Genomic DNA, 12792 nt, shown 5'->3' with positions numbered 1-12792 from the left:
CATGAAAATTTTAGAATAAAAGACTGATGAGATTATGACAGATCTACAGGAAAAAATTAAGGCTAAGGACATTTAAAAGAGGAGAAAAACTGAAGTAATCATTAATGCCAGGAAAAATTAAAAAACTTAATAGTAACTTAATTATACTTTATTACTTCACCCAGCAGTGAAAATAGTTACATGAGTATAACAATGTAAACTGATTTTACTAAAAACTGTGAAAAAAAAAAATCACAGAGGGATGGATATGTGATAAAGTAAGTATGATAAAAATATTAATTATATAAACTAGATGAGGAGGCACATGAGTTCTCACTGGAAATTTCTTTTACCTTTCTGTAGGCTGAAATATTTCCTAACTATGTCAAGAAATTTACAGGAAGTATCAGGAGGAAGGGAAATTGAAATGTTATGGTGTAAGTTAAATTTAAATCCTCATTCTACCTAAATAAAAGTTAATATCTAAAACTGATAAACCAAGAAATATTGATAGCAGTATATAGATATTACTTTAAAATATGAAAGGAAGTAAAGAACTGGAAAGTGCGTGCTTCTGTGGCAGGTGACAGTTTCTTATGCTAGGGCTTTTAGAACAATTTGGTATTTTAAAACGTATGTATTACTTGACTAAAATGGATTTTTTTTTTAATGCAAGGTAAATATCAATAATACAAGCGGTAAGGAATCAGCAAAAACTGTGACAGTGGTACCTGAATGATAAAAGCTGGGAGAATACCACAGCAGAGGAACAACTATCTTCCTCTGAAACCAAAAGGGTATTGCATTAAAAGAGAAAACATTTTTTAAGTCTCTAGTTATACCAAGGATACCAATCTAACTCATCACCCAGATTGATACAACTCTGAGAATAAAAAGGTATGCCATTAATTACACTGGGCCAACAGGTAGACAGTTTCAGAAAAGGCAAGACTTACGATCACACTAAGTACAGCCTCCATAAAAACCTCTTCAAACCAAGATGGGGACGAATGAAAGCTCAAAAATCAAATTATCAGCATTTAATGAGTGCCTACTACATGCCAGGCACTGCACTTGTAATAGTGGCAAAAAAAATAAACAAAAATCAGTAAGAAAGAATAAACGAATCTCAACCTGCCCAGGCATTTACTTCTATCTAGCCTTCCTTTTTACTCAAGAAACCAAAGCACCTTTCTCTAGTTCACTCCAGAGATAAGTGAGCAACCGAGATGGGTAGAAGCAAACTGTCATCTTGTTAAAAGTAGTATGAAAATTGCCCATATTTCAAAGAACCTTCCCAAGCCACAAAAGTCACTGCCTAGTCTTAGAGGGCAATCCAGAACAAGAAATTGTCCACAACAAAAATCAGCAAAGAGCCAGAAATCACCACTCAAGAGAAATACCGACACTATAGGTTCTTAGTTTTCTCCATAGGCACAAACTTCCTTTTTGAGGCTGGGGCCACTCACCTCCCCAGTCCTGATGGGTAGTGTAGTGCCACATGAATGAATGCAATGGATCAGCATTCCATTAGAAAACAGCTACCATTCTGATTTTTTAAATGGAATTCTTTTGGGTTAAAAGGCAGATGACTGAAGTCAAGGTTCACACACAGCAGCATGTCCCAACAGTTAGGTCTCAAATGAGTTACAGGTGTGCATGGATACAATCTCCCCTCAGTTCTCAAAGTAGCTGGGATCCCAGGATGGTGGGTAACCTCCCCACTTGTACCCCCATGAAGCACTAATCCTATCACTTGGTTAAAAACAATAACAGTCATGAAAAGACTGGGAAGCTCTGAATAAGGACCCGGTAAGTATAAGAAGACAGGGGAGAAGCTCATGCTCACCACCCAGGGTCACTACCTAGGGGTCTCTACTGCAGAGACAGAAAGGTGCTGCAAACTCTTCCTGCTGTAGCAGTTCTCATTAAAAAAAAAAAAAAAAGCCCATTATCTTATCCCTAAAATGACACTATTCACTCAGGTATAAGGTTTAATGTTTGAGAAATTTCTACTCAAAAAAGGAAGTGTGTGATAATCCAACTCTTTTGGCGACATAGTTATGAAAATTGTAATTAAGATATATCTTATTTAGAATAGCCTCACAAAGAGTACCTTAAAGTCAACTTGCAGATAAATGAGGTAAGGAAACACATTAGTTCCTACTCTTATTTAAAAAAAAAAATAGCCTTTTCGTGCTCTACAACTCTATAGACAGTTGTGTGAACAGCACTGGAGTTACAAGAAGCAACCACACCATTCGGTAAGGCTAATGCTTTAAGGGTATTTAAAACCCTTAAAGTGGGTGTGGAGCCTAAACTAGTTTTTTAGTTAATTTTTGTCTTCTTAGAGGATGGGAGTGGACAACACAAGGTTTGGGATTTCTATAGTTAACTACAAGTTATTCTTATTTCAAGGCCAATTTTCTTACTCAAAAAAGGAATAAGTATAGAAAAGCAAATATAGCTTGCACCTGCATATTTCACTATTTTCCTGCTGCACCTAAGAGGATAAGCAACCAGAACTTATTCCGGAAACTACAATCGTTAGTTAAGCAGGTCGGAATGAAAGTTGCTGTAACCTGGAAAAGATAATGCATAAAGCAATTCAACAGGTGGGGTCTAAGCACAGTTATTAAAACTCACAGTTATAACAAAGCAGGAAGTCTATTCAAATAAGATTTTTCATAATGACATGACATAAATTTTGCTAAGTACATTTTTATATTGGCTTGTAACTTTGTAAGATCAGGATCTTATCATTTAACATGCTCCTTTCAAATGATAGAGGGGCCAAGATAAATTTTAGTATTTGAGAAACAAACAAAAAATGGGGCCAATAACTTAACTTTCATGGATTTAAAGACTGTCATTGACATTTAGTTTACCAATGGGTCTTTAGGCCTCAAGTATTTCCCTAGTCTAATGCTTTGCATTTATCTACCATGTATGGGAACTCCGGGAGTTGGTGATGGACAGGGAGGCCTGGCGTGCTGCGATTCATGGGGTTGCAAAGAGTCGGACACGACTGAGCGACTGATCTGATCTGATGGGAACTTTGAGCTCTAAATTAATTTTAGCTTCAAGGAATGGTCTAGATAGGCTTACTTGATCAACTTCTGAATCACCAGGACTAGAAACAACCACTACAGCAAAGGTGTGTGACTTGGGGGGTCTATGAGCAGAAGAGCAGGCATTTGATTATTACTCATATCATAGTACTTATTAATCTTCAGGAAATATCTGGGCATTTACAAAAGTATTTCTAATATGGATCACGTTCAAACTTTAAAACATGACAGTGAGAGAACTTATAAAAACATCTGGTAGAAATTAACCAATAAATTTTTAAAAAATAAATTATGTTCAGATTTTGTCTAGCATAGTCCTTAGTTGTGCTTATAAAATGCCTAAAACCCATTTTATTTTCAATCATCTAATGCACTTATGCTCAAAAGATAAAACTTGCACAGGAACCTTTAGTATGAATGGTAGGCAAATGATCAATTTTAATAGCTTAGTTTTTAGTAGATCAGTTTCAAAGGCAATTTACAATGCTGAAGTCAGAGCTGATCATTTTTGTCAGGATGCTCTTCAGGTTTTAAAAAGCCCTCTTTAGCTTTATCTTTCCTGAATGACAACAGTTCAGAGGTCATACTTCAGCTGGATAGCTCAGAAGACACCACAGGATGCAATCAAATGTTTGAACTGATAAATTACCATCACAAAAATAAAATTTTAATTGTGGACTTTTTCAAGCAATCAAAAATGCCCAATCCTTAGACTAGAAACGGTAACAGCTCTTTTTCTAAACACGTGCCCTGGATCCTCAACCACGGAGAAAACTAGTAAGGTTTTAAGCATCACATCGTTTTTCTGCATTACCAAAACCTGCAGGTTTTCAGCGTTAGATTTCTGTGTTACCCACGGCAGGCCTAGAACAGGAGGCGGTTGCGCGTGAGCAGTATGTCTTTTTTTAACTCCAGCAAGAGCAACGCAAATGGTAAACGCCAAGAGCCCGATTCTCATCCTTCTGGCCCCTCCATCCATCCTTGACGAAATAGTTGTAATTCTGGCGGGACCTGGGGCACAACACTCTGGTTCTGGAAGGACAGAGCGAGTGCGTGGGTGTGTATGAACACTGCAGGAGGGGGCAGCAAGACGTGATCACGGAGTGGGAGGGAAGAATGATGATGCCTCTTCTAGGGCGGGAAGAAACTACGAGAGGTGGCTGTTATGCATGACGGGGGCAGGCACGCGGGGAAGATGGTGTGGGCCGCGGGGTAAGGGGATTACGGGGGGGGGGTTCCCTACTACAGGGTGGCGCTTGGGGTCGCCTACGGTGAATGATCCTGGAGCAACTAAATGGGCACGACCCTGAACCCGGGAATTCCTGACGGAAAGGGGAAAAAAGGCGCCGAGAAACGGGGTTATTATGGGATGGCAAAGGGGGGTCCCTGGGGAAATTACGGGATCTATCTCACCCTCCAATTGCTGTACAGTCTCTTCACTCGTCGATAATAAGCGTCTTTGTCGAGAGTTACAGCCATAGCCACAGACGCCGCTTCTCCTCGGGTTCCGAGAATCACGCGAGGTCCCGGCTCCGCCACCCTCTCTCGGCCCCGGAATCCCGCACTCTCCCAGTGACCCGGAAGTATCGACCTCAAAGATGCCCTTTCCGCTTCCGGGTCCCGGCAGCGATCGGAATTCTTTTTTAAAAAAATCCTTCCTCCGGAGGTTACGGGGAGGAGAGGAAGGAAGAGGGGGGAAAGCAACAAAACGTGCAACGCAAAAAGAGTCCAGAGTTTCGCGGGGTTTTCTTGTCAACTTAGCAACAGCCGCACGCGAGTCGACGTCATCACGTGATGCTCTGCCCCCGCCCTTACTCTCCCCGGGGCCGAGGTCTCCAGGAGCTCCGATTCCTTGTCGAGGCGGCGGCGACTGGACACTGAGGCGGGAGTCCTGACGTGCCGGCCCCGCCCCACACAAACTGCCGCGCGCGGGTGCAATGGCCCCGCCCATAGGCAAAGGAAGGGGAAACGGAGACAGGGATCTGGGGTGGGAGCAGGAAGCCTACAGCATAACTGGATTTCTCTCTCCTAGAAAATATGGGGAAGCAAAAGCCTCTGCCGCTCCAGGCCTGGAAGGATCCTCCATGCTAGGACGCTGGCCTAGGGGCTCCAGGCAGACAGGGAGCTCAAGCCGGTAAGAGGGAGCCCACCCTGCGGATAAACTGAACTTAGACCGGTGCTACGGGGAAAGGACTTCGCCTTTGAAAGAGAAATTAAATGCCCAGGCTTCATTTGAGCGCTAGGACGGTAGGGGAGGGGTCATAGGAAACAAATGCGAGCTCAAATCATGACAGCATCCTTTCCAGTCAGCCAGTCCTCTTGCCACAGTTCATGAAGTGACACCATTTTTACACCTTCCCCGAGACAATTTCAGTTAATTCAAGACAAAACATACGTGGGTCTTGATGGAAATTCTTCTTTCTCATCTCTTCGAGAACTTGGGATTTTGAATCTGGGAACATTTTGCCTACTATTTTAGCTTAGATCATTTGGCAAGGTGGAAAGCCTACGCTTATGTACAAGCTTTTCACGGAGTACGGATGACTTGTCTGCCCTATCCAAGGTAACTTCACACATTAACAGTAAGGAACTTTAAGAAAGTGGTGTTGAAATTACCCATCATGAACATCAACTGGTAATATTTATATTGGGTTTGAGCAAATATAGAACGAGGGAAGAGTGGGAAAGGATTAACTTAAATTTATTAATGCCAAGGGGAAGGAAGGTAACAGTTCCTGACCCTCCAGCTGTATCCACAGTTCGGTCAGGAACAGGCTCTGCCAGAGGCTAGTGCCAGCGCTACATAGTCTGTGGTTAATGGAGGTGTCTAGGGAGGGGTGAGCACATTGGCTGCTCTAGTCTCCTTTCCTTCCCCAGAACCGAGGAAGTAATCGTGTATTATTTTAGGAGTTCCCCTACCCACCCAATCCTCTCAAATTTGGAAGCAATCAGGTACAAGTGTTCTTTTTCCTTTTCACCTCCTGGAGTCCTGGGTCTCCCCACATCTCCCCTGCCCCTCCCACTTTTCCATAGTCCAAGGGCCAGAGTAAATGAAATACAGCAGCCACCCAAGCAATGGGGACCATGCTGGGTCTTCAGTCATCAGCATCTTCGCTGGAGTCTGAGTTGGCTGGCATCATAGGATCATCAATGAGTGAGAAGTCCCTTTCTGAGCTATCATAGCCCTGAGATAAATCATCATCATCATCTTCATCCTCATCGTCCTCATCCTCCTCAGGTTGCAGTGGTGGCAACCTCAAGGCAGTAGCAGAGGTGGTAGTGGCTGGTGAAGAAGGGTAGCCAGTGGCTCTCAGGCCTGGATGGTGATGGTGGTGATGGTGGGGGTGGGGGTGGTGGTGGTGGTGATGAAGCATGGTGCTGGAGTCTACATGAGGGGATGATGCTGCACCACCCATCACAAACGGCATAAAAGGCAAAGATGCAGAAGTGGCACTGCTGTGACCCAGAGATGATACAGATTGCAGGCCACTACTGCTGTGTTGGAAGGTATTATGCAGAGACAGGGAGCCAGTGCCTCCACCCTGCATCAGGGCCATCATCTTAGAAAGGTCTGGTCGCGTCCTACGGGCCCGCTTCTTGCTGCTGTCTGGTGCAATAGGCCCTGGCAAAACCCGGTTCAACACAGTTTCAGCATGATGACCCTGGGAAGAAGGAACAGAAGATAGTAAAAGGAAGAAAAAACAAAATAGAAGTCAACAGAGTCCTAGCTTGCAAATGCTTTTTCACTGAACTATCTTTAGGAGGGGCAAAGTAAGTATAGTCCAACCAGACTTGATGGTAATGGGGACGAGGTAAAGCTGTATGTAGCAGGTTGAAACATTATGAGCTGAAGCTAAAAGCAAAGATTTGACACTGACACTCATCTGAACCAGAGCTTTTTTTCCCACGACTACACTATACCTTTACTCTAGCCAACCATTTCAAAATTGCTTACTTTTGTTAATAAGAAGCCTGAGTAAGACAATGAATGAATCAGTACTTATACAGTATGCTCTCCTGATGGCGGATTGTTCACATGATCTTACCATGTGAAGGACAGTACAACCATACTGACATATACAATATTATCCTTCATTATTGCATCAGAATGGGGTAAACTCAAGACAGACTAGATTAAGAGTCTGGATGTCTAGAACGCCAAAAAGACTAAGGGTTAGCTCTTTAGCAAATTTACTAAAATAATTTTTTTCTGCACTATAATAAACTTACATATCTGCTGAATTTTGAATTGCTTCATGTAAATGGGCTCACTATAAATTCTGGTTAAGTTCACTGAAGCTGGAAATTACTAGACCTAAGTACAATACTGAGTAAACTGGCATTAAACTCAGACAGTTACAAACATCTCAATACTTAATTTTTTAGGCTTTTAAAATGTAACTATAATAACTACCAGAGCTTCTTTGGTAGCTCAGATGGTAAATAATCTGCCTGCAATGCAGGAGACCCAGGTTCGATCCCCTGGGTCAGGAAGAACCCCCAGAGAAGAGAATGGCAACCCACTCCAGTATTTTTGCCTGGAAAAACCCCATGGACAGAGGAGCCTGGTGGGCTAGTCCATGGGGTCAAAGAGAGTTGGACACGAATGAGCAACTAACATACTTTCACATAACAGCACCAAATCACATTAGGATGCAATATAATACAATGCTAGATACATGATCAATTCTGCAGTAAGAATATTATACTAATCACAGTATAATTTTCTGTGATTTGCTATGATCTTTTTCTTTCTTAGAGTTGACAACTGATTATAAAGAAGAGCAAAAGTACTTGAGGCAAAAATAGGTAATCCTGGAGAAAAAGCCTTCTTTACCATCAGCCTCCCATATCAACCACTCTGCTTATCATACCCTTGGGGCCATGGAGGATAAGAGAGAAAAAACATTCTTCCATGGCAACAATATTTGTATGAAACAACTTTCACCCAGTATAAAAACAATAAGCCTTATAAATTCACCTCACAAATATATATATCTTATGGGCAAAATAATGTTCTCAGAATTTGTTAAATGCAAATGATAGATATTTTTCATTTGGAAATTTTGTTAAAAGATAAACCATGTGGTTTTTTATACACACACACACACACACACACCACATATATATAAAGATGTATATAGAAGATCAAAGGGGGAATGATTAAAGTGAGTATACAAAGTATTAATCCATTTAAATGTTTACCAAACCCTGATTTATATGTTTATATTTACAAAACTATTGTCCAAAGTAAGGGAAACATAGCCAAGGGAAACTTTTGCAGTTATATTTTGATGGAAAGGATTATGGGTTCTTAATCCACCAAATCTATAACCATATAAACATATAAGTACACTTGCAAATCATGGAATAACATAATGACCAAAACTGTTGTTGTAAACTATAGAACATGATTTCCTGTCTTTTTCCACTACTGGCATATTATTAATGATTCTCAACATCTTCTATGTTGAGAAGCCTATTAAAACATGGCTATTTTAATAGGTTCCAAATCACTTCTTGAGGGGGGCTGTGCTGTACAGCTTTGCAGGTTCCCCCATCAGGGATTGAACCCCAGGCCCTCAGCAGTGAAAGCGCAGAGTCCTAACCACTGGACTGCTAGAGAATTTCCCAAATCACTTCTAAAATACAAAACTTTTAAGAGATTATCTGCTCCCAAACCTTCAATTTTTTAGGATATACAAATTGAAAAAGTTAAAAGGATTTGCCAAAAATCCCTTAGTCAGTAGAAAAGCAGGATAAAGCACTGAATTGTCTAACATGTCTTACTAATTCTTACATTTTAACATGCTTGAAGTGCTAAAGTTAGCTTTTAGAATTTCAGGCTCTGCTACAGATGATACTACAGGACTATAAAAATATCAATAAAAATATTATGGTTTCTTTGTGAACTGAGGATAAATTTTCTCAAACATACAGGGTAAAAAAAGATAAACAACATTAAATAATTTCTCTAGTCATATCTAGCCTGGGAACAGAGTGGTAATATCTCAGTTTCACTCACCTTTTTTCCATTCCTAGAGTTAGCCATCTGTACTGGTTCTATTCCCAAACAGTTCAATTCTGCCTTATTATTTTTTTTATATCTCTGCCATTTCTGTTTTCTGCGATCCTCCATATACTATAAGAGAAAAGTTGCAATTATCCTAAAAGAATAAAACTTCTCTGGAGTAATTATTAAGGTACTAGTGTCTATTCTGGCCATAAATGCTTATTGTGTGAATAAAGGATTAATCCTAGGGGAAAACTGCCATTAAGCAGACGTCTCCAAAAAAAATTAGGTGATTATATACTAGTTCAGTGCCTAGCATTTAGTTTAACAAGTACTGGAACATTATTTTGATCCTCACAACAACTCTGTGAAATAGGAAGACTGAGTATAATTACTCTTACTTTGCCGATGCAGAAACAATGACATAATATTGCATGCTTCTTCCCTCTCACACAGCTTAAATATCAAGGGAATGACTTTAAATCTTGCTGGATGGAACTGCCACTCACCGCTAGAAATCGGGGATCGACAGCGAACTCTGGATGACCCTGTAACCACATCTCCAGTTCAGCCCGGCGAGGGGCATCCTCACCCACGAGCAAAGTACCATCCACCTTATTGATGACAGGGATCCGGGTCTCCAGGTCCACATCAAGGTGATTAGGCTCTTCCATGCACTCCACCTCCAGCTGCAAACCCAGAATCCACCCCCATGAGCACATACTCTTCTTATGAGTAGGGAGGGAGGGGGAGCAGAGCCAATGGTAGCCAGAAAATAGTATCTTCTACTCCCTCAATCCCAACTGCCTTCATCAGTTACTGGGAACAGAAAGATTTTATCTAATCATCATGTTAAAGACTTTCTCTACCACTTACCTCAACTAGCTTCTTTCTGTTCCCTTTCTTCTTATGAAAAAGAGGATGTCCATCTCCCATTACTCCATTAGCCATCAACTTGTGCTTTTGGAATGTTAACTTCAATCCTTCCTCCTAGAAAGACACCCCACCCATCCAAGACGTCACATAGCATGTTTTTAAAATAAAGATTAACTTCAGAGGGAATTAAATAAGGGTCATCCCCTGGTTCAATGATGGGTGAGAAGGAAGGCCATCTGACTAATGGGTACAAACTAGAAATACAATAAGACTTATATATTTTTCCTTAGAAAGACTTCATTTCTTGACTCAGTGCCCCTCAGTCTGATTTAAGAGAAGTAGAATTTATCTCAGTAACACCCAATGCAGGGAAAAATCCCCTACCTGGTGTCTCAGAATTAGCATGGCAACTCATCACAGGGGCAAAATCCTGATATTCCTGTCATGTAACTAAAACAATTTTCTTGTTGAATACTTAATGACCACCTGCTAGGGTTCATTAGGGAAGAGCATCGGGAAAAATAAAAATTTCCATCCATTTTTCACACAATACTGATTTAATTTCAGTAGGAATAATTTCTTTTTATTTTTAACTTAATAAGGCCCATAACACTTTAGTATCATTTTAATAGCTTTTCCACAATTTGATTTCAATTTTTAAAAACTAGGTTTCTAGGATCTACAAGCAAGCCACTCAAAAGAACCCTTTTAATCTAGCCACTAGGAGATACAAGGGCTTCCCTGGTAGCTCAGCTGGTAAAAAATCTGCCTACAGTGCAGGAGACCCTGGTTCGATTCCTGGGTTGGGAGGATCTCTTGGAGGAGGGATAGGTTACCCACTCCAGTATTCTTGGGATTTCCCTGGTAGCTCAGATGGTAAAGAATCCACCTGCAATGTGGGAGACTGGGGTTTGATCCCTGGGTTGGGAAGATCCCCTGGAGGAGGGCATGGCAACCCACTACAGTATTCTTGTCTGGAGAATCCCCATGGACAGAGGAGCCTGGCAGGCTACAGTCTATGGGGTCACAAAGAGTCGGAGACAACTGAGTGACTAAAGCACACACAAGAGATACAAGTCAACACAAGATCCCTTCCTTTACTTTAGTGACTTTTCCTCAACGGATCTTTGTGAGCTCTAATTTCTTTTTTCTGTTCTCATTTTTAAGGTTAGCTGACCAAATGAGCTTAATATTAATGTTATGTTCATAAAACTAGTTAACAAGAATTACAGCCTCCTTCCTCACTTCCCAGTGCCTAAATGCTCAGCTTACATCTTTGATCTGAACCGTGAACTCCTTCTCATCCATGCCTCGGCGAAGTTTGGTGAACTGAGCTGCTGCTGTGGTGACTGCAGACACTTCCTCCTCTGCCATGGAAGCTGCGCTGCTACTTCGTGGTGTGGGGACTGGAGAGTCACCATATTCTCCTGGCGTCAATGAGGGACTGTCCAGCAAGTGGTTGCCTGGCCCCAAAATTCCTCCTGTTACCATTTCCTGGCTCCGGCGACTAGAAGGCCACTTCCCTGAGAGTACAGCCTGGCAGACGAGGTCAATACGGTTTATCAGGACACGATCCTGAGTGGGGGAAAAAGAAATCAATTAGTCATGTGATCCTGTGACAAGTAATAGTGTCATCATTAATATAAGTAAAAATTATATGTCAAAAATGAGGGAGGTTAAGAGTATCAGATCCCAAAGTCGACTGGTAAGAGCTTCATGAAAAAACATGTACCACTTAACATAATCAAAGAAACCTAGAACCATCTACTTGTTCTCTGTATATGTCACTCTTATAATTTTATTTTTCATTGGAGGATAATTACTTTATAGTATTGTGATGGTTTCTGCCATACATCAGTAAGAATCAGCCACAGGCATATGTCCCCTCTGGCTTAAATTGCCCTCCCACCTCCCTCCCTACTCTACCCCTCTAGGTTGTCACAGAGCACTGGCTTTGGGTTTCCTGAATCATACAGCAAATTCCCACTGGCTTTCTATTTTATAGTAATGTACATTAACTAGTTTTTCAACACTAGTCTCTCAAGTCATCCCACTCTCTCCCTTCCTGACTGTGACCAAAAGTCTGTTCTCTGTGTCTTTGTCTCCATTGCTGCACTGCAAATAATTTCATTAGTTCCATCTTTCTAGATTCCATATATATGTGTTAATATATGGTATTTGTCTTTCTGTCTGTGATCTAGTTCACTTTATGAACAGGCTCTAGGTTCAGCCACCTCATTAGAAATGTCTCAACTCTGTTCCTTTTTATGGATGAGTAATACTCCATTGTATATATGTAGCACAACGTCTTTATCCATTCATCTGTTGGTGGACATCTAGGTTGCTTCCATGTCCTAGCTATTGTAAATAGTGCTGCAATGAACATTGGGATACATGTGTCTTTTTTCAATTATGGTTTCCTGAGGGAATATGCACAGTAGTGGGATTGCTGGGTCATATGGTAGTTTTAATCCTAGTTTTTTAAAGAATCTCCATACTATTCTCCATAGTGGCTGTATCACGCTATATTTTCAGACTCAACATGTCCAGTAATGAGACTGTTACCTTGGGCCACTCAGAAGCTCTCTGTCTTTCTTGTAGCAGCAGAAGCTCAGGGGTCATTTGTTCTCCATCTTCATTTGGGAATCCATCTTGGGACATAGGGAGGGACAGGAGACTCTCCTCATCATAGAGCTTTGAGCGGGACTGGTCAGCAGCTAGGGATCGATCACACAGAACATGTGAGCAAAGGTGGAAGAACAAAGTTACATAGGAATGGTATTATACGGACTTTAAATAAAGGCCCTAACAATAACAGATCTCTTCTGATATTCTATCAAATTAAAATCTGAA

At 41.2% G+C, this 12792-nt stretch overlaps 2 protein-coding genes, 1 long non-coding RNA gene and 1 other non-coding gene across 14 annotated transcripts in view; 1 reads left to right on the top strand and 3 right to left on the bottom strand.

Annotated features, from left to right (window-relative positions):
• Positions 1-5010, bottom strand: part of SUPT16H (SPT16 homolog, facilitates chromatin remodeling subunit) — a 37096-nt gene extending 32086 nt beyond the window's left edge. The window contains exon 1 of the mRNA XM_061430536.1: positions 4464-5010. Coding sequence (XP_061286520.1) covers positions 4464-4529 — 66 coding nt within the window. The 5' untranslated portion in view covers positions 4530-5010. The remainder of the gene's footprint in view (positions 1-4463) is intronic.
• A 725-nt stretch (positions 5011-5735) lies between these two features.
• CHD8 (chromodomain helicase DNA binding protein 8) overlaps positions 5736-12792 on the bottom strand; it is a 58425-nt gene continuing 51368 nt past the window's right edge. For 10 of the 11 annotated variants that reach the window (XM_061430527.1, XM_061430525.1, XM_061430529.1 and 7 more), the window contains 6 exons: positions 12505-12656; positions 11212-11514; positions 9940-10053; positions 9573-9752; positions 9076-9192; positions 5736-6712 (listed from right to left, as the gene is read on the bottom strand). In XM_061430527.1, the coding sequence (XP_061286511.1) occupies positions 6146-6712; positions 9076-9192; positions 9573-9752; positions 9940-10053; positions 11212-11514; positions 12505-12656 (1433 nt within the window). In that variant the 3' untranslated portion in view covers positions 5736-6145. The remainder of the gene's footprint in view (positions 6713-9075; positions 9193-9572; positions 9753-9939; positions 10054-11211; positions 11515-12504; positions 12657-12792) is intronic. The other variant, XM_061430531.1, reaches the window with a different exon arrangement.
• Positions 9630-12756, top strand: LOC133255929 (uncharacterized). Its single transcript, XR_009739065.1, has 2 exons — positions 9630-9719; positions 11192-12756. It is a non-coding gene; the product is annotated as an uncharacterized LOC133255929 (long non-coding RNA).
• LOC133256297 (small nucleolar RNA U6-53/MBII-28) lies at positions 10254-10362 on the bottom strand. Its single transcript, XR_009739171.1, has one exon. It is a non-coding gene; the product is annotated as a small nucleolar RNA U6-53/MBII-28 (small nucleolar RNA).

This window comes from Bos javanicus, chromosome 10 (assembly GCF_032452875.1).
Source record: "Bos javanicus breed banteng chromosome 10, ARS-OSU_banteng_1.0, whole genome shotgun sequence".
Lineage (NCBI taxonomy): Eukaryota > Metazoa > Chordata > Mammalia > Artiodactyla > Bovidae > Bos > Bos javanicus.
The sequence above is the reverse complement of the archived record's forward strand: the minus strand, read 5'-3'. Positions and strand labels throughout refer to the sequence as shown.